General features: G+C 37.3%; 1 protein-coding gene across 1 annotated transcript in view; it reads left to right on the forward strand.

Annotated features, from left to right (window-relative positions):
- LOC143849084 (CHD3-type chromatin-remodeling factor PICKLE-like) overlaps positions 1–25,698 on the forward strand; it is a 44,324-nt gene extending 18,626 nt beyond the window's left edge. The window contains exons 7-16 of the mRNA XM_077358135.1: positions 4,069–4,261; positions 8,118–8,206; positions 11,820–11,995; positions 12,070–12,224; positions 14,378–14,436; positions 19,674–19,769; positions 20,000–20,112; positions 20,657–20,777; positions 24,630–24,657; positions 24,762–25,698. Coding sequence (XP_077214250.1) covers positions 4,069–4,261; positions 8,118–8,206; positions 11,820–11,995; positions 12,070–12,224; positions 14,378–14,436; positions 19,674–19,769; positions 20,000–20,112; positions 20,657–20,777; positions 24,630–24,657; positions 24,762–25,384 — 1,653 coding nt within the window. The 3' untranslated portion in view covers positions 25,385–25,698. The remainder of the gene's footprint in view (positions 1–4,068; positions 4,262–8,117; positions 8,207–11,819; positions 11,996–12,069; positions 12,225–14,377; positions 14,437–19,673; positions 19,770–19,999; positions 20,113–20,656; positions 20,778–24,629; positions 24,658–24,761) is intronic.
- The last annotated feature ends 1,641 nt before the right edge of the window (positions 25,699–27,339 follow it).

Here is a 27,339-nt window from a genome sequence, read left to right on the forward strand (position 1 = left end):
AATTTTCAATTGTAAGAATTGTGTCCTCTTGACATTTTTGCTACTTAAGATTGATTATACAATTAAATTTACTCATGTATAGTCTTAACATCTCTATTGTTTAACCATATTTTCATTGTCAAATCATAGGAGTTGCACGCTGTCCAGATTTGCTAAATTTTTGTTATTATCCTCTTCATAATCCTGAATGTCCCAAACTTGATAGTCTTTTACCCTTGTTCCAGTTTATAGATAACCTCCATACAAGTGTGATCCATCCTACGTCATCCCACGGCTATAATCTCAACTGTTTAGTCTTTAATGTGATACACTCATGTTGTGGTTTGCTGATTTATATCCATGTTCTTTTGAGTAGAAATATGTGTCCACATTTGAAATCGTGCCCTGTGTCAAAATCTAACTTCAGTTCAGAAACTTTCTTGAATCACAACTTATTGAATGATTACATTTTACGTGTCATACATATGTCACATTAGTCAAGATTCACCTCAATAGTCTACATTGTTATTATGATGATGAAACATTATGTATGACAAAGCAGCTAATATATAGCTATTCTTCTATTTTTTGCTTTCAACTTTCAATTTAGTTATGTTTTTATTTTTTTCTTGAAGAAACAAAAAACTATTACAAAAAATTCCGCCAAATACTATAAAACTTGCAGCACTTTCTAATTTTACTTTAATGAAGTATAAACATGGAAGATCTCAAATAATTAGGAAAATTTGATCTCTCTAAAGTGCGAGTCAATGTTGAATCTTTTACAGAGAAGTTGATGCTTGGTAGGCTTTGTCCTTTGGGAAATGCTATAAGTTTGATTTGAGCTTCCAAAGGCATCTAAGTCCGAGAAATTGGACTGCAACAATAATTTGTTTTAGGCGGAGTAGCAAAACACCAAGCCTTAGGAAAGCTAATGAGATGTGTCAAAAGCTTTACTTAATCTTCTTAGCATTTATTGTGGTCTGTTACCTCTTTTGGATGCAAAACTTTAGTACTTAACTGATTTCATCTTCAGAACATTGTTAATTAACTGATTTAATCTTAACTAAGTCCATCTTCTTAACTACTCCTAGAAATATGATATTAATTCAATGATTTATTTGAGATGTATTGCTCTCCCTTATTTGTCCAACAACTCTTCTTCTTCCACTTCTCTCTAACCCTAACAACATCCTGTTTTAATTTCAACTTGGTATAAAAGCAGAGAGGTGCTCTGAGTTTGACGTGTTTCTTTCTTAAAGATTAGGCCTATGGCATAGGTAATGATTTTTTTAGAGATTTAAGACAGTAATGCTGTATATTTATATCTGCATCTACAAGACCTGATGTCGTTTGTTTGTATTTTGGAAGAGACTAAGTAAAGGGCTTGATTCATCATGGATTTTGAAGTTATATTTTTAACTTTCTGCCCTTGGATATGTTTGGTTTCACATTCGAGTATAGAGGAGCTTTTGACCCTGCTTAGTCTCTTTTCCACCTTATGCCTGGAAACAAGCCTGAGCGCAATTTCACTCTCTCTCTCTCTCTTTTGCGGGTGAGCGGTTTCCTTATTCCAGCCTTTCTATCGCATATCAAACTGCTCCTTAGACCTAGTTTTTCCAATCCAAATGATCAACTCCAAAATTAGTAAAGAAAATTACGATTTGTTTGTATTCTAATAACGCACAAATCTATAAGTTTTTTCCCTAAAATAAATGTTTATATGAAAGGAAACAGAGTGTTATTGGATTGAATGAATGTGAATTTGTGATGTTCTTGAAACTGCACATGTTTACTATGATTTAGCCAACACTTTGAATTTATTGATGGCACATGTTGTGCCATGTCCGACACGACACGCAAGTCCACACATGTCGACACTCCTTTGGACACTTTTAAATGTACTGCTAGGAATGTTAAACTTAACGTGGGCGTGTGGACAAAATTTTTGTACCGTGTCAAGTGTGATATCCTATTTTATTATAGAATATTGTGTTTACCTCTTTTATTATAAACTCTTCTTTTATTATAAATTCTTCTTTTATTAATAACTCTTCTTTAACTAATATTTGTTATTACATCCCCGCCCCTCAACCTAAATCCCTAAACAAACTCTTGTTCCAATTTTGTATTCATTGTATCATATTGGTCTCCCTTTCTCATTTTATGTTGGAGATGGAAGTGAATCAGATGAAATTGATGAATGCGTTGATATTTGATTATCTCATGTTTGTTTTTTATTATAGTTGATTAATTCTAAGATTTGTTAGTTTGTTCAATGAATATCATATTTATATTATTACACATTATTGTAGTAATTAGTTATTTTATATGTATGTGTGTGTCACCATCTATGAAGCACGGGTACGGGGTGCGGGTACGACACGACACGGGTACGTGATTTGCCAAAAAAATCGGGTGCGGGTACGTTCGGGTACGCCGAATATAATAATATATTTTAATATTTTATTATATATTTATAAAAATTAAAATAAAAATAAAAATTGTAGAGCAATCAAATAACAATAACATCCCCAAAATGGAAAATTCTAATATTACTTGTCATTTCATAAGTGATTAAGTTCCATATTTCATAACATGAGGTATCAATACATCATTCATTAGAAAAAAAGTCTGTCACCAGTGTGTTGACCAGTGCCTGACAAGATGAATAATTTTTAGAGACCAAATTATGAGATTTTTTTACCGGACTTTTGGGATTTAATAATGTTTGGACAAAATAGATTTTATCAATTTTTAAAATTTGAAAAATACTCCACCGTTTGGAAGTTAAGAAAGTTAAAATTTTGACCCGACCCTTTTTCTTTGAATTTTGTACTAGAACTGGAGAGTTGACTTTTTTTCCTTTTAGATTTGGGTGTTGAAACTATTTTTAATAATTCCAAAAGGGGGGTATTCCGTTATTTACATGTAAATCTTAAGTAAATGGACAATAAAATAGTAAAGACATTTACTTTTGTACTAGAAGCAGGACGTGTCGGGTATGTGTGGTGCGCACCCGACACGCACCCAACCACCAAAACTAGTTTTTTTTTAAAAAATAATAATAATTGGGGTACGTACCCCGGACGTACCCGGGGCGTACCCGGACGTACCCGCACCCCATACGTGTCGGGTGCGGGTGCGGGAGCCCCGGGAGAGTACCCGTGCTTCCTAGGTCACCATTTCTAGATTTTTAGATGTTGCCATGTTAGACAACTCTTATCCGTGTCAAAACTCGACACAAGATTCCATATCCACATTTTATGATTATGTATACTTTCCATTTTAGCCGTGTCCCCTTTTCTAAATTTTGGTGGTTTGCCTTGTCCGACACTCGGTGTCTGTGTCCACACGCGACACTCGTGTCTATGTCCACAAATCATAACATGTTTATCATGCTGTCTTACTGTTGAGTTTTTTAGCTAAGCAGCTCTAGTTTGCATAAGTTGGTTATCTAGAAACAGTTTTGTGGTGTTTTACTGTGTAGTTTAGTTCTTTTAGTTTACTAAAATTAAAACATAAAAGTGCATATATACTATTTTGTAATGGATCATGGTTGTCTGTGTGCAGCATGAGCATATGGATGGACGTATTTCATGTTAAGGATTTCCTGAAGCCTAGATATTTACAGTCTGCATGAATATTTACAATTTTTATGCACATTTTTTTCTATTTTCATTTTTTGAATGGCAACGCTATTATTAATGAGACTTTTTTTTTTTTTTTTTCAATTTTATAACCTTAAAAATATTAATGGAAAGAATGACTCTTTATAAGAATGAAGACTATTGTGTCGTTGAGTCTGTTGACCCTAGTGGAATGAGTTGACTTTTTTGTTTTTTTTTTCTTGTCCCAATTTCTTGAATTTGTGAACACGTGATATACAAGAAAGAAGGTTTTCCTTGGAAGATTGCTGTTGTCTTCAATATGACTAAGCTGTTGAAATATAACAGATTCACCTGTCACTTTTCACCTTTTTGAAAATGGAACCAGTGTTTGAAATATACCCGGGTAATTGTTCGCATGATTATTGCTTGTCTTACTTTTGCTTTAGGATGACATCGGTATCCTTATCTCTTAATTTAGGAATTTCGCCATTGGGCGGAGGAGCTTAATGTGGTCATTTATCAAGGGGAGAAAGTTTCACGTCGGTGTATCCGGGCCTATGAACTGTACTCATCTGAAAAGTGTGTTCTTTTTGATGCTCTGGTTACGAACTACGAGCAAGTTCTTTTGGATAACTCTGTTTTGCGGAAGTTTAAGTGGTCTGCCATTATTAGTAAGCTGCTCTCATTCTTGTTTACTTCTGGTTTTTTTTCTTCTCATAGAATGGCACGATGGATTTATTACGGAAGGACATTATGCTTGCATGGAATGATGAGTGCAATTCAATTTCATTATGCCATCATATTATCTTCTTATTTAGTGTTTGATGCAAGTTGGTAAATCATTTATTTGCTAACATTTCTTGTTAAATATTTTTTATTTTCTATGGTTCTTAATTGTTTTTTATTTTCATTGATTTATAGTTCCTCAGATTTAGTAATGGATAGCACTACTGTCTTTATTTCGAACCCTAATTCCTTCAAACCCTTAGTTATAAGCCTATTCGAAATTCTAACCCTAATCCTTGAATCCCTAATTGCTTCCTATCTCAATTTAGAAATCCTAACTCTGTTTCCAACCCTAATTCAACTAGAATCTCTAGCTCTAATCCTATTCATTTGTGAGTTCTAACCGTATCCATGTTTCCGTCACATCCATCAAAATCCTAGTCTCTTATTTCTTATATTCGATATCATTCCTTCTTGGAAACCTAGAACTTTCCTCTACCTTTTGTAAACAGACATCCCATGGGGTGCTCTGTTTAGTTTTGTCGTGGTGTGTTTTAGTCAATCTAAAGCTAGTAAGGTGCTGATTTGAAAATGATGTAATTCCTTGTGAGGCTGTTTAGATGAAGACTGTACTATGTTCCTGCTGTGCAAGATGTCCCTGATGTGGTTGAGAGTCAGTGGAGGCTGTGAAAGCAATAACTGATGTGAAGACTATCATATGTTTTCTCATACCACATGCGAGTTCTGTGGTTAGAGACTCTTATGGAAGAGATAAGTTCAATTTTTGACAAGGATATTGAAACAGGTTGTCACTTTGTTCGTGAAGTCACAAGCAATCTAATACCAATTTTGTATGTGATGTTAGAAGATCAGCTAGTGGATATGTTTTCAAAGCTTAGTCGAAGTTAGTTTTTAGCATGTGTTCCAAGCTGGGCATGGTTTATATTTGTGCTCTGGGTCTGAGTAGGACTAAGACAATATATGGAGTGCAACTTTAGCAATGTAAGGAGGCGGGGCGAGGATGTAGTAAATATGACTGGACATCAGGTACCTAAGAGAGATATCTTTCGCTATATTGGTTCATTCCTACATAAGGAAGGAGAGATCGAAGAGGATGTTAACTACAGAATAAGAGCAGGTTGGTTGAAGTGGAAGCATGCTTCAGGAGTTCTGTGCGACCATAAAATACCTACCAAGTTGAAGGGAAAGTTTTATAAGACAATTGTGAGGCCAACCATGCTGTATGGATCAGAATGTTGGGCCACCAAGAAGTAGCATATGCATAAGATGAGTGTAGCGGAGATGTGAATGCTTAGATGGATGTGCGGCCACACAAGGTTAGATAGAATTAAAAATGAAGACATCCGTAAAAAGGTGGGGGTGACACCAATTGATGAGAAGATGAGAGAGCACCGCTTAAGATGGTTTGGGCATATCCAACGTAGGCCTTTGGATGCTCCAGTGGGAAGAAGTGTCTCGTGCCAAGTTGATGGAGGAAAAAGAGGTAGGGTCAGACTGAAAGCAACTTGGGTAGAAACAATGAGGAAATACTTGATGGCTAGGAACATAACAGAGAGCATGACCTTGGATAGGAGAGAATGGAAGAAAATGATCCATGTAGACAAACCCAACTAGTGTCAGGATTAGACTTAGTCAATTTGAGCCGGGTAGATTCTTTCACTTTCTTCATGAAAATTTTCTAAAGGATTCGTTAGCCGACCCCAACCAGTTTGGGACAAAGGCTTAGTTGAGTTGAGTTTAGTTGAGTCTAGATTAATTTGGTTTAAGTTGATGTATATTTATATTTTTATATACTTCTATCACTTTATGTTTTACTTACAGAATTAGGATGGGACCATCATTAAAGGTTCGTAATTGCATTTTATGTGATTCGTGGAACTTTACTTCGCGGGGTTAGACTTACAACTCCATGACCTCCAACGAATTCTCTCGTTTCATTCGTCTTATCCTGTTCTCTCTTTCTTTCCTCTTCATTAGTATGAATTGCTTTCAGATGGATTATTGAGTGCTGAACATAACTCCTGTAATGAACATTTTAGAAACCCAACGAATCCTATTTCGATGACTTCTGTGCCATGTAGCAATTATGTTTGAGACCCAAAGCATGGTTTTTTTCCTGGCCTTTGTGTATTACAGTTTGGGTTTGTCACAGTTCCCAATCCACATATTCCGAACCACACAAACTTCTCGTCTATGGACCAAAGCATCTGAAGTGGTACTAACTCATCCCATAAAGTGCCGCTACATCTTCCCAAAGCTACTTATGCTTCTATATACAGACACTAATGTGCGGTTGGAGAGTGCTACTCCCATTACTGAAATTCATTACACTCTTGAGGACAATCACCACACACATGAAACCATAGAATTGAGCTGTCTAGGCCCACCCCAAGTTTTGATCATTCACTGGTCTACACAGTGACACAATCACTTCTTAGGAGAGATTGCCTAGTTCCCTAATGTGTTCCCATGGGACACGATTGCAATCCTTCAAAGGAGAGATCCAAATACTCATATAATAGTTATGGGTCCTTACTCCTTAGAATAAGAACCATCGATAAGATGCATCTAGCTATTCGTTTTTAAGGTTACAAGTGCCAGCAATTTCAGGCTTGGCGCAAAAGGGTAATGGCTGTTGGGCACACCCTCATTGGTTCTAAGAATAAGAACCATCCATAAGCTATCTATTAGTTTCTTAGGTAAAATGTGTCTGCAGTTTCAGGGCTTGAAACAAAAGCGTAATGGCTGTTGTTGGAAGCACACCATTCGGTGTCTATTTTAGTACAGTTTCCTTAACGGGCTACTTGTGAATATATTTTATTTTCTTTCTTCTCTCTCATAGAAACTATTTCATCTAAATTTATGATTTTTAGTTCAAAGAAACACTGTTGATTTTCTTTCCTATCTGATGGTTCTTGTGACCAATTCTGGTTATTGAGGCATTACTTCATACCTGTGGACTGTTCACTTCTTACTAGCTAACGGTACAATCTGTTTAATATATTGTCTACATCAATCATTTTCATATCCTATCCTATGGTGTTTTGGCTTTCAACTGTTAACTTTCATTTAGAGCTTAGGTAATGATTGACCCTTGGTTAACCGATACTTTGATGGGTCACCATACTTGTGGGACACATGCTTTGTAGTTGGGATGCTTGTTACTGGGGGCCACTAACAGGCATTGTCGTGAGCTTTTCCATCTTTTGCCAATCGAAGCTCCTACCTGCTTGGTCAAAGCGATTTTGATGGCTCACCGTACTTGTGGGACACATGTTTAGTAATTGGGATGCTTGTTAGTGGGGGCAACTAACAAGCGTTGTAGTGAGCTTCCATCATATGCTCCTACCTGCTTGATCAACGCCTCAAGAATCCGAAGTCAAGTTTTAGGGGTAACATTTCTTTCGGCTGCGGACTGGTTAAAGGGGTCTAGATCATTTATTCGTAATGCGAAGGGCTGGGATAGAATGAACTGCTGTTGGTCCACCAAATCAATGGTCCTGATCCTGACCACAAAGCATGTGTCCGCATGCACAGCTGCCCATATTGGTCCTGTTTATCTTTGGACCCGTTTAACCATTTTATTTTCTTGTATTTGTTGTTTGCTATTCCTTTTTTTTTATTTGATTTACTTTTGATTTTCAAATTTAATGCTTATGCTGCATCATGATAGTATGACTTATGTGCCTTCATATTATGCTACATCTTTAGTATGTATATAGATCTCATATTTTGGAAACGTATGCCTTGATCACGTTCCATTCCTGTTATTTTTTCTAGTTGATGAAGCTCACAAGATAAAAAACCTTGACTGCAAGCTTGGGAGCTGCCTTAAACAATATGTGACAGACTTCCGACTTCTATTAACTGTAAGTTTTGTTCTATCATGCCTATGTGGTTCTTTTAATCCTTAGGTTCTGCATTTTAAAACAATTTACATATTAATTGCTTTGTGAGATAAATTTCACATTCTCGCTCTACTGCTTTCTTTAATCATCGTACATAAACTTTTATGCGACAATTAGTTTTTTTATGTGAATTATGAATTATTACTCGTTAACAATTAATTGTCATAAACTTTTTTATGACAATTAGCGACATTATTATTTATTATTGAGACACAATTTCTTGGCTTCACTCCCTTAGTCACAGGAAATTTCCATAGAAGCACTAAAGTTATATAAACAAGAGGAATGCTAGTGATGCGCGACGCGCGGCTAACCAGCCGCTTGCAATCACCGGGGCTCTAATTGGTACACCTGGCACTTTAAATTATGAAAAGTAATCCCAAACGATAAATCCAGCCCCCTTTTCCGCTCAATCTCTCTTTAAGGGTTCACTCAATCTCCAAGTCAAGGTTAATCGAACGAGCTCTTCAATTATGTAATTTTTCCAGAAGGTTTTGGAACGAACAACTACAATCATACATTCAATGCCCAGTTAGTAGGATTCCAATTTCAGATTCTCTAATTATACTCAAAATTTGCACTAAGGTCCAGTTTGGATTGCAAAATTTTTTTGGAAAATTTTGGAAAGGAAAAATCGTTCTAGAATTTCCTACATTTTTTACACATGAAAGAATAGAACTTGAACCAACCCTATTAAATTTTTATATAGTGGGACCTTCAATTTATGATGATATCCCTCTAAATTAATTCTCAGGAATTTTTTTTTTGTGAGTTGTTTTTTTTTATTATCAATTCATCCCTAAAGACACCATAGTCTCATAGAAACCTTCATATCTAAATGTTGGAGATGAATTCAATCATGATGCACAAGCAACTCGTTATACATTGAAACAACTGAGCTTTCATGTATTCCAAACCAGATTTAAGGATATAATTGAGTATGATGATCAGGATACAAGCCTAAGTATCAATGACAGTCCCTGGGCATAGATTTGTTTATAACCGACTGGTAAACGTGTCCCTTTTAACTAAGGAAAGTATTCCAAAATGATAAATACGCCCCCTTTTTTCGTTCAATTCTCTCTTAACCGGTCAAAAAGGTAAGAAGACTCTCTCTCTCTCTCTCTCGGCTTGCAAGAAGGTATATCCCTTCTAGCTTTAAGATTCCTATGAATCTTGGGCTCAAATGGTTACCTCATTGGTAATCTTCTCTTGAAAAGGATTCCACTGATTTCAAGCGGCTGGTCAGCCTCTTGTTGCTAGCATTCCTCTATAAACAAACGAATAAGAAAACAATCAAGATACCAATATGTATGACCAGATGCCCAACATTCCCTCTCGAATTGCCCAACATTCCCCCTCTAATTGTAGCACGAATGTCAAACTTTCGTAGCTTACCCACAAAATAGCACAGTCCGTTAATATGTGCATCCCTCCATATACAAGGTTTAAAATTTCGGTTTCGGATATAGCGGGAATACCGAAATTTTGGAGAAATTCAGTAAAAAAAAAATTAGAAAATTTCATTATTGTGCCGAAATTTCGGCCTAAAATTTTTTCTTAAAAAATTACATTTTCATGAAATTTCTGAAATTTCGGCCGAAATTTTGGATTCTGGTTGAATTTCGGATTTAGATGGTTTTGGTGTCGGTTCCAAGCGAAATTCGAAATTTCGGTATTTTGGCCAAAATTTAAAATCATGTCCATGTATCATTACCTATGACCGGATGCTTAACATTCCTCTAATTGGAATATGGATGTCAAACTTTCTCAGCTTGCCCACAAGATAACATAACCTGTTAATATGTGCTGCACGACCAGGAGATGCTTTCAATTATCTCTCCCGATGAGTAGCTTGTGGCGAGTATGTGGTGTGGGAGAAGATGATCAACCAACCCTTTCTCCTTTCTAGAATGGGTTAAAGATGGCATTAAAATGCACTTCAGATGGCATTAAAGATACAAGAAAACTTGAGACTAGCTTTCAAGAGGTTTGGATCTCAAGCTGGGGAGATGGCTAGTTTAATATCTACTGATAATGAGTGGACCTTTAGGGTAACCACTTCAAATGCTGTTTCCTATAGGCCATCAATCTCTAGACCTAAACAAGTGGCTGGCAATAAGGATACTACAATGGCGGGCATGACAACTTAGCAAAGCAAGATCAGCCTTATTAATTTTCAATACCTTCAATGTAAGGAACAAGGACACAAGTCAACTGGTTACCCCAAGCACAATTGTTATTGAAGAAAACGGTGACGATCCCAATGATGAGGCAATGTATTTAATAGAGGGTGATCCTTCTGATGACGAAGTGGGGTACGATGATGATGAGGGGACTCATTAATGTGGTGAAGCACATTTTTGTGATTACTGAAGGTGGATAAAATTTGTTGCGCTTTAGCATTTTCCAAACAAAAGGTCCAAGTGCTGGGATAAGGTGTGCAAGGTGATAGTCATTAATAGGAGTAATTCTTTTGTGGCATCCAAGGCCTTTGTTGAGAAAGTACAAATACCAACGAAGAAGCATGCACGACCTTACAATGTGGCACTGATCAATGATGATTTTATGATCGAGGATAAGTGATGTTTGGATACTTGTGGGATACAATCCTATTGTATCAATTTTGTTGTCTTAGCGCCTAAACGTGTTCTCTTGCTACGAGTAAAGTTGGGTTTAAAATTGCAGAGTAGCTTGCATATGAAATGTACACCATTATATGGTGTCTTTGAGTCGTGGGGTTACGCTAAATTGTATTTCTTAAATTGTATGTATATAAGTTAATATTAGTAGGTTAGCTTTAATTGCCTTTATTCACTACTGTTTTTGTACAGGCCATGAGCCACTTGTGTAATTTGGTTTATTTTAAGATACATAAAGGATAGGAGCCAAGTTTTGTACATGACAGGTAGTCTTAGTTTCTTATTTTATTTTTAGCACGGTAAAATAGGGAGTGTGCCTTGGGTTGATTTAGGAAGTCTGTCTGTCTAAGATTAGAAAGTTAGCGGTTTCAAAGGAGATTCTTGTAATTGACTGTTCTATGCGATGCATTTACTACCGAAAATCAATGAAAGAGTTCGTGTTTACCGAATTTTTTACTATTCAGCTATTTTAAATTTCCTAGGTTTCTTATTTGTGGAAACCTTGTACTATTCCGTCTGTATGCTTCTAACCCTTGAGTGGAATAGATCAAAGTTTCAACTTTTCCTGGATTCAGCAGCAAATTCTTGATTTCTACATCAGTGATAATTTATTTTTGTTTTTAAATTTTCCTTTGTGGTTTGCCATTGAATTTCCGTTTCTATTTGGCCCTCACACTATAAATTACTTTTTGGGTCTATTATTGTTACCGTTATTTACATTTGTTTTTTGTTGCAATTTTTCATGCTTGGATGACCTTCCTTGTTATGTTTCAATTTTATCTCTTTCTTAATTCTTTTATGTATATAAAATACATTTCAGGATGGTGCGACTTTTGGTTTACAAGAATCAGACATTACTAATTCAACTAAATTTAAGTAAATAGGTGATATCAGTGTTGCATTTTATTTACCAAAGTGAGTTGCTCTGTTAGGGAACACCTCTTCAAAATACATTGCTTGAGCTCTTCGCGTTGCTCCATTTCCTTGATCCTGAAGAATTCTCTGATCCAAGGGCTGATGCGGAATCCTTTTCAAATATTGGAAGGGAGCTAGGAAATGGAGAATCTAATGAAAAAGTTTCTCAAATTCATGATCTGTTACGACCAAGGTGAATGTTGCAATGTTATTGTGGGTGAAATGTTTTAATATTTTTACTAAGTAGTGACGTATTTTTAATTTTAGGATGTTGAGACGGATGAAGTCAGATGTTCTACCAAGATTTATTCCACCCAAAAAGTGGGTTGAAGTTCCTTGTGCCCTTACGGACTTCCAGAGAGAGCTCTATAAAAATTTATTAACGAAGAACCACAACGAGTTGAGTAAAGGACTTCATAATGGTAGATCCCCTCTCTTTTTGCTCTTGATGGTTTGTTACTTGCTGGATTTATGGTTGTTGGTTGATTATTATTTTTAAGCTGTCCATTACTTGTTTTTGAGGGACTAGTATTTATTGGTTATTTGGAATTTTGCATGGGTACTTTGCAATGTATACCCTTCATCCTGTCACCACGGAAGGAAGGGATGCATATATATATATATATATATATATATATATATATATATATATATATAGAGAGAGAGAGAGAGAGAGAGAGAGAGAGAGAGAGAGAGAGAGAGTTGGTGAGCTTAAGCGCCCAATCACATGGGTCCCACATTTTCTGTGGTGATCCAAACCATTCATTTGCAAGGTCCTATCATAGATAGGGTGTGTACCAAAAATCAGCTCCATAGGATCATCCTAACCCCTCCATTTGGGGAGGACAAAAATGGGCAGATTTGTGGTCAAACAATGTCTGTCCATTTTGACCTCCACAAATGGATGGGTTAGGATGATCCTATGGAGCTGATTTTTGGTACACACCCCATCTATGTAAGGGCCTTTCAAATGAATGCTTTGGATCATCCTAACAAAGTGGGCCCCCATGTAATTGGGCGCTTATATATATATATATATATATATATATATATATATATATATATATATAGAGAGAGAGAGAGAGAGAGAGAGAGAGAGAGAGAGAGAGAGAGAAGTGTTCGTGCGCTTAAGTTGTTATAACGCCTCCCATTGGTGCGCTTTAGTGGGACCCAAACATTTAAACGAATGGGAGGCGTTATAACAACTTAAGTGCACCAAAAAAATGGTATGCTTAAGCGCACCAACAGTTTTCTCATATATATATATATATATATATATATATATATGTATGTATGAGAAAAGGGTTTAGCTTATCTGTGCTCGAGAGCAGGAAACAAGGGTGGGGCCACATTGTTGGGGCGATCCCAAGCACTCATTTGAAAGGCCCCATCATGGATGGGTTGTGTACCAAAAATCAGCTTCATTGGATCATCATAGGGTGTCCATTTGTGGGGGTGAAAATGGACAGATATTGTTTGTCCACTAATCTGCCCATTTTTTCACCCCACAAATGGACACTCTAAGATAATCCAATGGAGCTGATTTTTGGTGGCCACCATATCCATGAAAGGGCCTTCCAAATGAATGCTTTGGATCCCCCAAAAATGTGGGCCCACCCCTGTTTTTACACTCGAGCGCAGATAAGCTTATTTGCTCTCGAGCGCAGAAACCCTTCTCTCTCTCTCAGATAAGCTTATCTGAGCTCTAGCGATAAACACATGTGGCCCCACATTTTTGGGGGCATCCAAAGCATTCATTTGGAAGGCCCTTCCATGGATAGGGTGTGTACCAAAAATCAGTATATATATATATATATATATATATATATATATATATATAGAGAGAGAGAGAGAGAGAGAGAGAGAGAGAGAGAGAGAGAGAGAGAGAGAACGGTTCCTACACATATGTGTAGAGAGTTCTCTACACACTAGCTTAAAATACAATGGGGGCCCACATTGTTTGGGTGATCCAAGCCATCCATTTTAAAGGCCCTCACATAGATAGGGTGTCTACAAAAAATCAGATCTATAGGATCATCCCAACCGTACGATTTGTGGAGGTAAAATGGATGTCTTTAAACCTTCACAAATTAGTCCATTTTTTGCCTCCACAATTCGAATGGTTAGGATGATGATTTTTTGTGGACACCCTATCTATGTGAGGGCCTTAAAAATGAATGGTTTGGATCACCCAAATAATGTGGCCCCCACTGTATTTTAAGCTAGTTTGTAGATAACTTATCTACACATATGTGTAGGACCGTTTTCTCATATATATATATATATATATATATATATATATATATATATCACATATGAATTTCTATATTTCAGACATTTTCATGTATGGAAAGAGATCAAATTCGAATTCATAGCTGTGGATACCTTGGATATCTTGTAATCCAGGAATTCCCCTTCGTTCCCCTAATTGAAATTAAACTTGGCCCAATCTTTTAATAAAAGGATTGAGACTAATAGCTTTCATTGCTAGCTTTGAATATTTCAATTATTTGACATTTGCCATTTTTTTCCTTTTACGTTTCTGGATTTCTTACTAAATTTTCTTGCTGTGTAGGACGGAAGTTAATCTTGAACTTCTTGCTTATGCAATTGAGGAAGTGTTGTAATCATCCAGTAAGTTTCATGTAGCAAAATTTGAATTGTTTTTTTTTTCACAATTTTTAACATGTGTTTTTAATGACCTAATTGATTGTTACATTTTCAATGTAAAATGTCTCTTGAATACGATGAGCCACAAATATAGAGAAAAGAAGTGGAGAGAAATTTTGGAGTCTCAACTCATTTTTTGATTCATTAATTGTAAAATGTAGAATAGAAGTCATATCTGTATGTGGAGATATCAACTCATATTTGTATGTTGTTGCTCAAATTGACCAAAACAACCCTTTTACTAATCACAACCATTTTTACAACTTTTTTGTCAAGCTAACTTTGTCTACAAGACTTGTTAAGCTTGTTCACTCAATGATGGTGACGGTCAACCACAACTCTTTTGGGGAAGGCATCTATGGTTTATTCATGATTTGTGACATAGAGTAGAGAGATTTTGCCACTTTCCACTATCTCACAAATGTAGTATTAGTCATTCTCATCATGCTTAGTCCTCACTGAGAAGACTGGATCATGTGATAACTTTGTGGCACTTTGGTTGTCACAATATATGTCACGCCCTGGAACCAGAACTTGTCCGAAATCTCAAGGTGTGGCTATCATAGTCAATCATTTATGGTTGCAATACTAAAACCAAATATACAAGTTTAAGCCTTCTGCAGGAACTAAAATTAAAGATTGTAAACATGTCATATATATATATATATATATATATATATATGAGGAAAAAGATTGTGCGCTTGAGCGCACCAAGCTTATGGTGCGCTCGAGGGCCCAATCACATGTGGGCCCACTTTGTTAGGACGATCCAAAGCATTCATTTGAAAGGCCCTTACATAGATGGGGTGTGTACAAAAAATCAGCTCCATAGGATCATCCTAACCCATCCAAAAGTGGAGGGCAAAATGGACAGACACCGTTTGCCACAAATCTGCCCATTTTTGCCCTCCACTTTTGGAGGGGTTAGGATGATCCAATAGAGCTGATTTTTGTTACACACCCTATCTATTATGGGGCCTTGAAAATGAATGTTTTGAATCACCACAAAAAATGTGGGACCCATGTGATTGGGCCCTCGAGTGCGCTCGAGCGCACAATCTTTTTCCTCTCTCTCTCTCTCTCTCTATATATATATATATATATATATATATATATATATATAGAGGAAAAGGATTGTACGCTCGAGTGTACCTAACCTTAGGTACGCTCGAGTGCCAAATCACATGGGTCCCATATTTTTTTTGATCATCTAAACCATTCATTTGCAAGGCCCCATCATAGATAGGGTGCATACCAAAAATCAGCTCCATAGGATCATCCTAACCCATCCATTTGTGGAGGTCAAAATGGACAGACACTGTTTGTCCACAAATCTGCCCATTTTGCACTCCACTTTTGGAGGGGTTAGGATGATTCAATGGTGCTGATTTTTGGTACACACCCTATCTATGATGGGGCCTTGCAAATGAATGGTTTAGATGACCAAAAAAAAATTGGGACCCATGTGATTTGGCACTCGAGCGTACCTAAGGTTAGGTACACTCGAGCGTACAATCCTTTTCCTCATATATATATATATATATAGCAGAAGAGAAAAGAAGAGAATTTTTTGAAAATTCTATGAGAATTACACATCACTTTTTTTAACAAATGCACCCATTCAACCCACATATTTTCAATCCTACCCCCTCCTTTATGCTTTTTAACAAAGGCACCCATTAAAGCCACATAATTTCAATCTTACCCCCCTCCTTTATGGTTTTTTAATAAAAAATCTATAGGGGATCTTAAACATCCGATTTAAGAGGAATTATGGAAACCTCTAAAGATTGGAGGGCTAGGATTAGCCTATGGAAATGATTTTTGGGGCACAACCTATTTATGTTGTGTTCCATCACATGGACGGTTTGGATCAACCTATGACGTGGTCCGTACAGTTCTTTGCCGGCCCGTGCATCGCACAGGGTTTTTTACTAGTATATATATATGAGGAAAGTGTTTCTACTCGGTCCCCTAGATAAGCTTATCTACTCCTCCCTTTAAAAAAATACAGTGGGCCCACGCTGTTTGGATGATCCAAAGCATTCATTTGATAGGTCTTAACATAGATAGGGTGTGCCCAAAAAATCAGCACCAAAGGGTCATCCTAGCCCTTCGTTTTGTTGGGCACACCGTGTCCAAAATGGACGCATATAAACGTGGACGTTTATATGTGTCAATTCTGGGCACCACAAGGCACTACAAAACGAAGGGCTAGGATGACCCTTTGGTGCTGATTTTTTGGGCACACCCTATCTATGTTAAGACCTATCAAATGAATGCTTTGGATCATCCAAACAGCGTGGGCCCACTGTATTTTTTTAAAGGGAGGAGTAGATAAGCTTATCTAGGGGACCGAGTAGAAACACTTTCCTCTATATATATATATATATATATATATATATATATATATATATAGCAGAAGAGAAAAGGAAGAATTATTGTCCATTTAACACGTTAGTGTGGATGATTTTTACCGTTTTTTGCCCTCCCCACATATCTGTACATACTATCTATGTGAGGGTAAAATCAGAATCTACATACGAAAAGTACCGACACAGGACCCTGCCTATGACAATTACGGAAAAAAACTACCGAGAAGAGGTAAAGACATATGACAATGACGAAAGAACTACTTTATATTACTCATGCAGGACACTTGCAAAATATTGACGGATTCCGGGCACCTGAAGAGGAACAACTATTATGGAAACCTCTATCGATTGGAGGGCTAGGATCAGCCTATATCGATTAGAGGGCTAGGATCAACCTATGGAAATGATTTTACGGGCACAACCAATTGATGTTGTGTTCCATCACATGGACGGTTTGGATCAACCTATAAAGCCACATAATTTCAATCTTACCCCCCTCCTTTATGCTTTTTTAATAAAAAATTTATAGGGTGATCTTAACCATCCGATTTAAGAGGAACAACATATTATGGAAACCTCTATAGATTGGAGGGCTAGGATCAGCCTATGGAAATGATTTTTGGGGCACAACCTATTTATGTTGTGTTCCATCACATGGACGGTTTGGATCAACTTATGATGTGGTCTGTACAGTTCTTTGTCGGCCCGTGCATCGCACGGGGTTTTTTACTAGTATATATATACTATTCCTCAATACAAAATGAAAGATTGCTGTGAAAACAACCAGTTACTCCAAAAGCTTAAGTCGTTGGAGATGGCGTTAATCTTTTATACTTTAATAGTCCCCCTCACTTGTGGCCCCTCTTTTTTAGGGTTGGCCTACACGTGGCACATGTGGTCCCTCTTTTGGATTTGGCCATTGCATGTGGATTTTTACCATCAAGGGTTGACCTTTGCTCTGATACCATACGAAAACAACCAGTTACTTAAAAAGCTTAAGCTGTTGGAGATGGCGTTAATTAATCTCTTATACTTTAACATTTGCAATAACCACCCGACGTCACAACGTCACCTCAGTAGCAACCTCATACACACACAAAAAAAAAAAAACAAAAAAACAAAAAAAAACTCACCCTCCCCAATTTCTATAACAACTTTCGCCACAATGATCATCACTCTGAAAAAAATCATTATAATCATAGGGTGAGCTAACCCTCAGTAGGTGACCATTATCAATAGTTCAAAAATTTAAAATTTTAGTTGAAAACAATAAATTTAAAAATTTCTTACATATCAGTATGATACATAAATCAAAATTTGGAAGTTCAAATGAAAACTCAATGAAACAACTTCCATAAAAAAATACTAATGTCGGAAATTTTAAAAACAGTATGTAAAATTCAAAAGGGTGTTCACATATTCTCATTGATAATGCAGACTAGGTTCACTTGCCTGTTGAATGGGGTCCACTTTTCCCAAGAGGCAAGTTACTCCATGGGCGGATAAAGAGAGATTTAGGAACATGGAAGTGAGTGAGGCAATAAAAGCCCCTTAAAAGCAGAAAAAAAACTTTTTGTGTGTGTGTGTTTGGTGGTGGTGGTTGGGGGGGGGGGGGGGGGGGGGGATTTCTCTTGCTCTGTCCATGCTTTCTCCCCTCTCTCCCTCTCAAGTACCTCTGCTCCTCTCACAATCGTGTCTATGAATATTTCATAAAATAATTTTTCATGGCTGCCAAATATGCCACTTCCCCAATTCTCACCAAAATCTCAAAAGGTTCAATAAATTGTGGCTGCCCCAATTCACTCTGTCTCCCTAAAAATAGTTTCCTGTCTATTGTCTCCTTTCTCATGTGATGAACCATATGATTTAACCATGAGCGATGATCCATTGGTTGAAATTCTCATGGCAACTTTTTGAAAGTACTAGTCACAATTATTGATTGTCAAGATAGTCACAAGTGATATATGTGCTATAGCTTGAATTGGACATTTAAAATGGCCTTGTAATATTGTTGATATGACCTAAATTCTAAATTCTAAAATTTATATTTTACCTCTTCCTTCTTTCACTGTTTAATTTTTTTATATTTTTTTTGTTTTTTTGCTTGATACTCGTCATTATGCCATTTAACTTGTATATGCACCATTATGTATAGAAGAGATTCTCATTTTCCTCTATTCTTGTGCATGCTTAAATTTTTTCACATTCCATCCTTAGTCATAATTACAACTGCTTTACACATTCGCAAGGATTAGAGGAGCAACCCACACTAGTTAAAGAATTGAGATGTCACAATTACAAATGTACCTCTGTACCATGGCAACTTCCGCACCATTTCACAGGGAATAGAATAGCAACCCACCTGACTTGCAGAAATGAGAGATTCAACTCCCACGATTTTTCTCCTCATAAATAAGTGAGATGATACAATTTCAAATATACCCATATTACGTTGTATAAGAGACTCTTATAATAGTAAACTAATATTTCATTATATACATCTAAGAGGGCGTATATATTTAAAGATACCAAGAATCCTTCCATTTGATATATACACCCTGTAATGTATATATGTCGTCTATGTTTCACGCATGAATCAGTCATTCTGTTGAAATCTTCTCATATCGAACTTCTTCATGAACTTTAGAATAAGCCTTGCATTAATTACGAGCCTTGCATTAATTACGAGGTGCCTCTTTTAATCTTTTTCATTGAATATCAATGAACCATTATAAATGTATCATGACATTTGGTTAATCTATAAGTACATCAATTGTGTTATCTTCCCTCCTAAATGGTTTTTTAATCATATGCTCCTCCATACAGTATCTCATACCAGGCCAAGAACCCTATCACTCATCGAGAGAAGCAGCTCGTTTGTCTCTAATTGCATCATCTGGAAAGCTTCAGTTTTTAGAAAAGGTCTGTTATATCATATATGATATTGTTCATGTGGGTAGCTATTTATTTCATATGTTCCACTTCCTCATGTCAAAGTTATCAGTGCTGCTTTACTCTGTGAGAGCAGGATAGGGAAGATGATTTGACTTCCAATTTTTCTGCCATGATATATAGTGATCTGAAGGCTTATATCACTTTTGCATCTAAAGAAAATACAAGCTGTTTATTTATTTCCACATGTTTGTCTGCAGATGCTCCCTAGACTAAAAGAACGAGGAAATCGTGTGTTACTTTTCTCACAAATGACCAAGATGCTTGATATTTTGGAGGACTTCTTAATATTCCTTGGCCTCACATATTTTCGGTGCGTCGTAGTTAAGAGTATTTTTTTCAAGTTTCAAATTATTGAATTCAAATGATAATCTTAAATTTTCCAGACACGGTTCTGAAAGTGGTTGAATCTTTAGTGTATTATGTTGATAGCTTGTCAATTGTTAACCTTCCAAAGCTTTTCATGGTAACTTTTCTTTGTGTGATTTCATGAAAATGGTAACTTTTCTTATGTTGAATCTTTAGTGTATTATGTTGATAGAATGGATGGATGTGAGATTATCAGGGACTGACCATTAACTGCTGGCAGCAATTTATTGGCCATTTCAGTCTATTTGATCGAACTGAGACAAAGACTAAAGAATAAATATTGAAAATCCCTCACATATTTATGCATATAATATTAAAAATGCTGGAATTTCAGACATGTACTCCTTGGACGTCAAGTGCACGTAGTCTCTGCATATACCTTTTGCAAGAGGGTGGATAAATTCCTCCATATCTTCTAGACCTGTTTGGTCTATTCTTCAAGTCCTTTTGATGGACTTTAAACTAGGCTTGAATTTCTGTATTTGTAGGATTGATGGAAATACTACAATATCTGCAAGGCAGCAACAAATGGACGAGTTCAATAATCGAGAAAGTACGGTGTTTATTTTTCTTTTTTCAACTCGTGCAGGTGGCCTGGGGATTGATCTCGTATGTCTTCTAAACTGCTATATTAAACTTTTTTTTGTTAAACAGTTATATTAAACTGCGTTATTCATCTAATTTTAAAGAATTAAACTTGAATTTGAACACTTTCATGGCCACGTGACATCCTTTTCGGAGTCGATAAGACTGTCATGACAGGGACGTGCATGTGTTTATGAATGTGCACCTCTGTTTTATATGTAAGCACATGTGATATGTTATTTTGACATGGAAGCAGAAAGGGATGCATCTTTTTCCTGCATATAATACTTACCACTTTTGCACAGTCAGGGTATGGAATGTGCGTTTTTTTTTTGAAAGATGACATATTTTATTGATACTATAATAATTACAAAGGGGACCAGAGGTCCCACTTAACATTACATAGTATCGGGAAGACTGACCAGTGTAGCTTTACACCTCAAGAAAACAGGAACTTTCCCCGACCATATCAAGCCAAAAGCCTTGAAGTACTGTTAATCCAACCTACATCCCTCATTTTCCTTCACCTGAAACCAGCAAAATTTAGGGATCCAAAGACCTGATTACCGAAGAAATCCCAATTCCTTTAGGGGCCTTTCTAACAGCTGGCCCCCATTCTATTGTCTAACCTAAAGACTATCAAACGATGATCACAACAGAAGCAACCTCCTAGATATAACAACTAAGAGGAGCATTTACCAAGTTCATCAAGAAGACTTTGTAGAAAGGAAATCGGTAAAGTCGCCGTATCCGGATTCCTGTCCAGAAACCCCGAGATTCTTCGAGCTTCGATCTCATCCTCCATATAGGAATTAGCCATCTCCTTCGAGAAATCCCATGATCTCTTCTGATTTCTGCTATTCTCTAGAAATCCGTTAATGGAGGCATTTTTGAATTCTTGAAAACCTCATCTACTTCTTGTGAGCGTGGAACTTTGGGCCTCTCCATAAATTTGGATACATGTTTATCTCTCTCTCTCTCTCTCTATATATATATATATATATGTTCCTACACACATGTGTAGATAAGTTATCTACACACTAGCTCAAAATACAGTGGGGGCCACATTATTTGGGTGATCCAAACCATTCATTTTTAAGGCCCTCACATAGATAGGGTGTCCACAAAAAATCAGATCCATAGGATCATCCTAACCATTCGAACTGTGGAGGCAAAAAATGGACTAATTTGTGAAGGTTTAAAGACATCCATTTTACCTCCACAAATCGTAGGGTTGGGATGATCCTATGGATCTGATTTTTTGTAGACACCCTATCTATGTGAGGGCCTTTAAAATGGATGGCTTGGATCACCCAAACAATGTGGGCCCCCACTGTATTTTAAGCTAGTGTGTAGAGAACTCTCTACACATATGTGTAGGAACCGTTTTCTCATATATATATATATATATATGGGGAAAGTGATTGTGAGCGGCCCCTCATATAAGCTTATATGAAGTGACCGCTAAAAACATGGTGGGCCCACATTTTTGGGGTGATCCGAACCGGTCATTTGATAGGCCCTGACATAGATAGGGGGTGCCCAAAAACTCAGCTCCATAGGATCATCCCAACCCTTAGAACTGTGGAGGTGAAAGAGGGGAAAATGGGCAGGTATAAATTTGCCCACTTACCCGTCTATTTTCCCCTCTTTCACCTCCACAGTTTGAAGGGTTGGGATGATCTTATGGAGCTGATTTTTTTGGCACCCCCTATCTATGTCAGGGCCTATCAAATGACCGGTTCGGATCACCCCAAAAATGTGGGCCCACCATGATTTTAGTAGTCACCTCATATAAGCTTATATGAGGGGCCGCTCACAATCACTTTCCCCTATATATATATATATGAGGAAAAGGATTGTACACTCGAGCGTACCAAGCTTATGGTACGCTCGAGTGCCCAATCACATGGGTCCCTCATTTTTTGTGGTGATCCAAAGCATTCAATTGCAAGGCCCTATCATAGATATGATGTGTACCAAAAATCAACTCTATTGAATCATCCTAACCCCTCCAAAAGTGGAGGGCAAAAATGGGCAGATTTGTGGACACACAGTGTCCGTCCATTTTGACCTCCACAAATGGATGGGTTAGGATGATCCTATGGAGCTGATTTTTGGTACACACCCCATCTATGTAAGGGCCTTTCAAATGAATGCTTTAGATCATGCTAACAAAGTGGGCCCACATGTGCTTGGTACACTCGAGCGTACAATCCTTTTCCTCATATATATATATATATATAAGAGAGAGAGAGAGAGAGAGAGAGAGAGAGAGAGAGAGAGAGAGAGAGAGAGAGAGAGAGAGAGAGAAGTGTTGAGCGCACCAAGAAAATGGTGCGCTTGAGGCATTATAACCCCTCCCATTGGTTTAAATGTTTGGGTCCCACATAGCAGAACCAATGGGAGGCGTTATAACGCCTCAAGCGCACAATCTTATAGCTCATATATATATATATATATATATATATATATATATATATATATATGAGGAAAGTGTTGGTGAGCTTAAGCTCACCAAACTTATGGTGAGCTTAAGCGCCCAATCACATTGGGGCCTACTTTGTTAGGATGATCCAAAGCATTCATTTGAAAGGCCCTTACATAGATGGGGTGTGTACCAAAAATCAGCTCCATAGGATCATCCTAACCCATCCATTTGTGGAGGTCAAAATGGACAGACATTATTTGTCCACAAATCTGCCCATTTTTGTCCTCCACAAATGGAGGGGTTAGGATGATCCTATGGAGCTGATTTTTGGTACACACCTTATCTATGATAGGACCTTGCAAATGAATGGTTTGGATCACCACAGAAAATGTGGGACCCATGTGATTGGGGCGCTTAAGCTCACCAACACTTTCCTCTCTCTCTCTCTCTCTCTCTCTATATATATATATATATATATATATATATATATATAGGGGAGGGAAACGTTTTCTGCGCGATACCTTAGATAAGTTATCTGAGCAAGAACTCAAAAAATCATATGGGCCCACATTGTTTGGATGATCCAAAGCATTCATTTGTATAGTCCAAAGATAGATAGTGTGCACAAAAAATCTGCTCCACAGGATTATCCTAACCCTTCGATTTGTGTATGTTAAAGTGGATGGGTATAAACCTCCACAAATCTGTCCATTTTTAACCTCCAAAAATCGAAGGGTTAGGATGATCCTATGGAGCTGATTTTTTGGGCACACCCTATCTATGTAAGGGACTATCAAATGAATGCTTTTGATCATCCAAACAATGTGGGCCCGCATGATTTTTTGAGCTCTTGCTCAGATAACTTATCTGAGGTATCGCGCAAAAAACGTTCCCCCATATATATATATATATATATATATATATATATATATATATAACAGGGGTGGGGCTACATTGGGGGTGATCCTAAGCATTCATCTGACAGGCCCCATCATGGATGGGGGGTGTACCAAAAATCAGCTCCATTGGACCATCTTAGGGTGTCCATTTGTGGGGTAGAAAATGGACAGATACTGTTTGTCCACAAATTTGCCCATTTTTCACCCCACAAATGGACACCCTATCCATGAAAAGGCCCATCAAATGAGTCCCCCCCCCCCCCCCCCCACACACACACACACATTTGCCCCCTTCACTTCTGGATGAGTTAGGATGATCATAGGTCTGATTTTTTGTGGACACCCTATCTAGGTAAGGGCCTTCCAAATGAATGCTTTGGATCACCCCAAAAATGTAGGCCCACCCTGTTTTTTGCACTCAAGCGCAGATATGCTTATCTGTGCCCGAGTGCACGAACTGTTTTTCGGAACTGATATAATGCAAGACACAAACTTACTGTTATTTGGATTAATCAACTAACTAATAATTCATCTGTTTTGGAACAGCCAAGCGCCGATAGAGTCATTATATATGGTATATGTTCTCTCGTATGTTGATTGCACAGCATCCTTCATTTCTATGTTGTCTAAGTTTTCTAAGAATCTGAGTTCTAATGTTTGCTTCTTTGAGTTTCATAGATCCTGACTTCAATCCATTTATGGATCTACAAGCCCAATCAAGGGCTCACCGGATTGGACAGTCGCGGCCTGTAGTGGTCTACCAACTAATCACCAGATGTTCAGTTGAAGAGAAAATACTGCAGAAATCAAGGAAGAAGTTGGCGATCGAGAATATGGTGATGAATCCTGAAAAGAAGTTAAATGTAAGTGACCTTCATTCTGTTTTAATTCATGGAGCCCAGAAAATTCTCAGCAATAAAAGTGTGCGTGCCATATCAATCGAATATGACGACAATGCTATAGAAAATCTTCTTAAATTAGATCCAGCCCCTGATGAAAAATGTGCCACAGAAGAAAATGGGTATTTGGGTGCCATTGAGAGTTTTAACCTTACCCCTGAGAATGAGGAGCCACCTTCATCTCCGAAAGGGAATGAATGGCCAGAAATTCTTGGGCCGGTCAAGCGTACAGAAGAGAGTGAACACCTTGGTAGAGGCAAGCGGCAAAAGAGAGCTGTGAATTATGAGTGTGACAATGCATCTGACAGTGATGAGATATACGCACCGGAGAGCAGCTCTGCTGATGTTTCGATGGATGAATCGGACTCTGAAGCCTCTGTAAAAACACCTGATCGTGACTAGAAATGTCGAAAGGTGTCGATTTCCTAATTTTGTTAATAGCTTTTTGCCCTTTTGTTTAATTTATATCTCGATCTACTCTTAAGTCTTAAGCAAAGTATCTAAATTGCTGTGGGGCTGGCCACTTTTCGGACATGTTCAGTCAGCTGCCATTGTCTTAAAGTTAAAAGCTTAGATGGAAATATAATTTTAATGAAAGGGTAGATGTTGCTACCAGTTTTTGTATCTAGTACTGGTTTCTGCAAATGAAATAGATGATTCAGTATCCTATCCTTTGCATAAAAGCGAAGATTGAGGAACAGTTACTCTACATAAAATATTTACTATTTATCTCGCATTTTTTGTATAATATCTTTATATACTTTCAGATCTTGGGACCCCTAAATGATGGATCTTCATGTGAGCAATCTTGAAGAGCCCGATTCATCAAGGCACTCGTGTATGATAACTCTCTACTGTAAAATTTAAAATTTAAGAACCTTATTGCCATTTTTGTCAACTGTAGGACTTAACTTACATTGGTAATACAGGGAAAGAATATAGACTAGACCTATTTTCTTATACAAGGGCTTCCAAAGAAATTCCTTTATTGAAAGGAAACAGAATGATGCTTCTAGTGATGTTTAAATCTCTGTATAACTCGTGATTCAATTGATTCCATCAAGCTGTTATATTAGTTAAAAATATTTAGATAATTAGCAAGATCCAGATTTTAACTGACAAGCAGATCCTGTAATCGATCCAGACAAGATCTAGTCATGCCCCATCTCTTTAAGCCAAACCGAGATCCTCAGTGGGATCTGATGTGTTATAAGCTTGAATATGGAAGCTCTCTCTTGTCCCCATAAGTGGGACAGTTTCCAGATTGCTTAACTTCTGGTCCACCTCAACAGCATTGAATTAAAGGTTTCCTAAGGGCTTCTATGGCCATAGAGGGGCCAAAAAAGATTACATTTGTTTTAGGGAAGGAATCCCCTTACTATGCCCAAGCCCCTTCGGCTTTCGAAGGATCTGTTGATAGAGATTGAAATAGGCCTGAAAATCAACTCGAAAATTCCTCTGAAGAACCAACTAGATACTTAAATGAGAAGATATGCCAAGAGCCTCGCTCAATTCAAGTTTCCACTAATCGCGAACTGTTCTTATGGGTGGGATTCAATCTTTAACATCAAGAAGAAGGTTACGAAAGGATGTCATATGAAGGACTTCATGATCCATGTGGTAGATTACAAACATTTGCTCTCCGGATTCAGTAGAAGAGATTTTTCTCATAGTTTGGTTGAAGGAACACCTCTTTGTTAAAGATTTTTATTCAGATTCTGTTGGAGAAAATTGTTGACAGTGGAGATGGAAGATGAAAACTGAGATGCTTTCAGTCGTTTTCCTTATGACGATATTTGCCCCTACCAATTGTGTGCAAGGGTAACCATGAATTCGCTTCCAAGATACAATGAAGCCCGTTGAATTTTTCACCAAATGAAATTTTCACCAAATGTTTATTGATGTTTCACACCAAATGGAATCAAACCTAAAATCACCCTTGGATTGACTAGTGTTTAGAGATACTAGTGTTTGTGTTTCTAGAATGACATAACACTAGAGAGAAAACTTCAAAAATTGGCGAATTTAGAAAAGGCTTCAAGATAGTGAAAGATGCATTGAAATTTCTCAAATCCAAAGAACCAACTTGTATTTTTGGAATGCACCATAAGTGGTGAATTTCTAGTCCTTTATAGTTGATCCTATAGTTGTTGTTGGTTTGTGTAAAACCTCCGCGCTCCCCATCGATAGCCAATCTTCTAATCCACAAGCCTCGGGCTCGCAAATGCATTTGCAAATTCCTTTTAAAAACAACCAATTATTTTCAAAAATATTCTGATAATCAATTTATCAAATCGCTCGTAAGTGATTTTCTTCTATATAGAAGGTGGAGGATTCTATATTGAGCATCCCTATTG

The sequence above is a fragment of the Tasmannia lanceolata genome, unplaced genomic scaffold, assembly GCF_043159265.1.
Source record: "Tasmannia lanceolata isolate RefF3 unplaced genomic scaffold, GAP_Taslan_0.1 ptg000016l, whole genome shotgun sequence".
Lineage (NCBI taxonomy): Eukaryota > Viridiplantae > Streptophyta > Magnoliopsida > Canellales > Winteraceae > Tasmannia > Tasmannia lanceolata.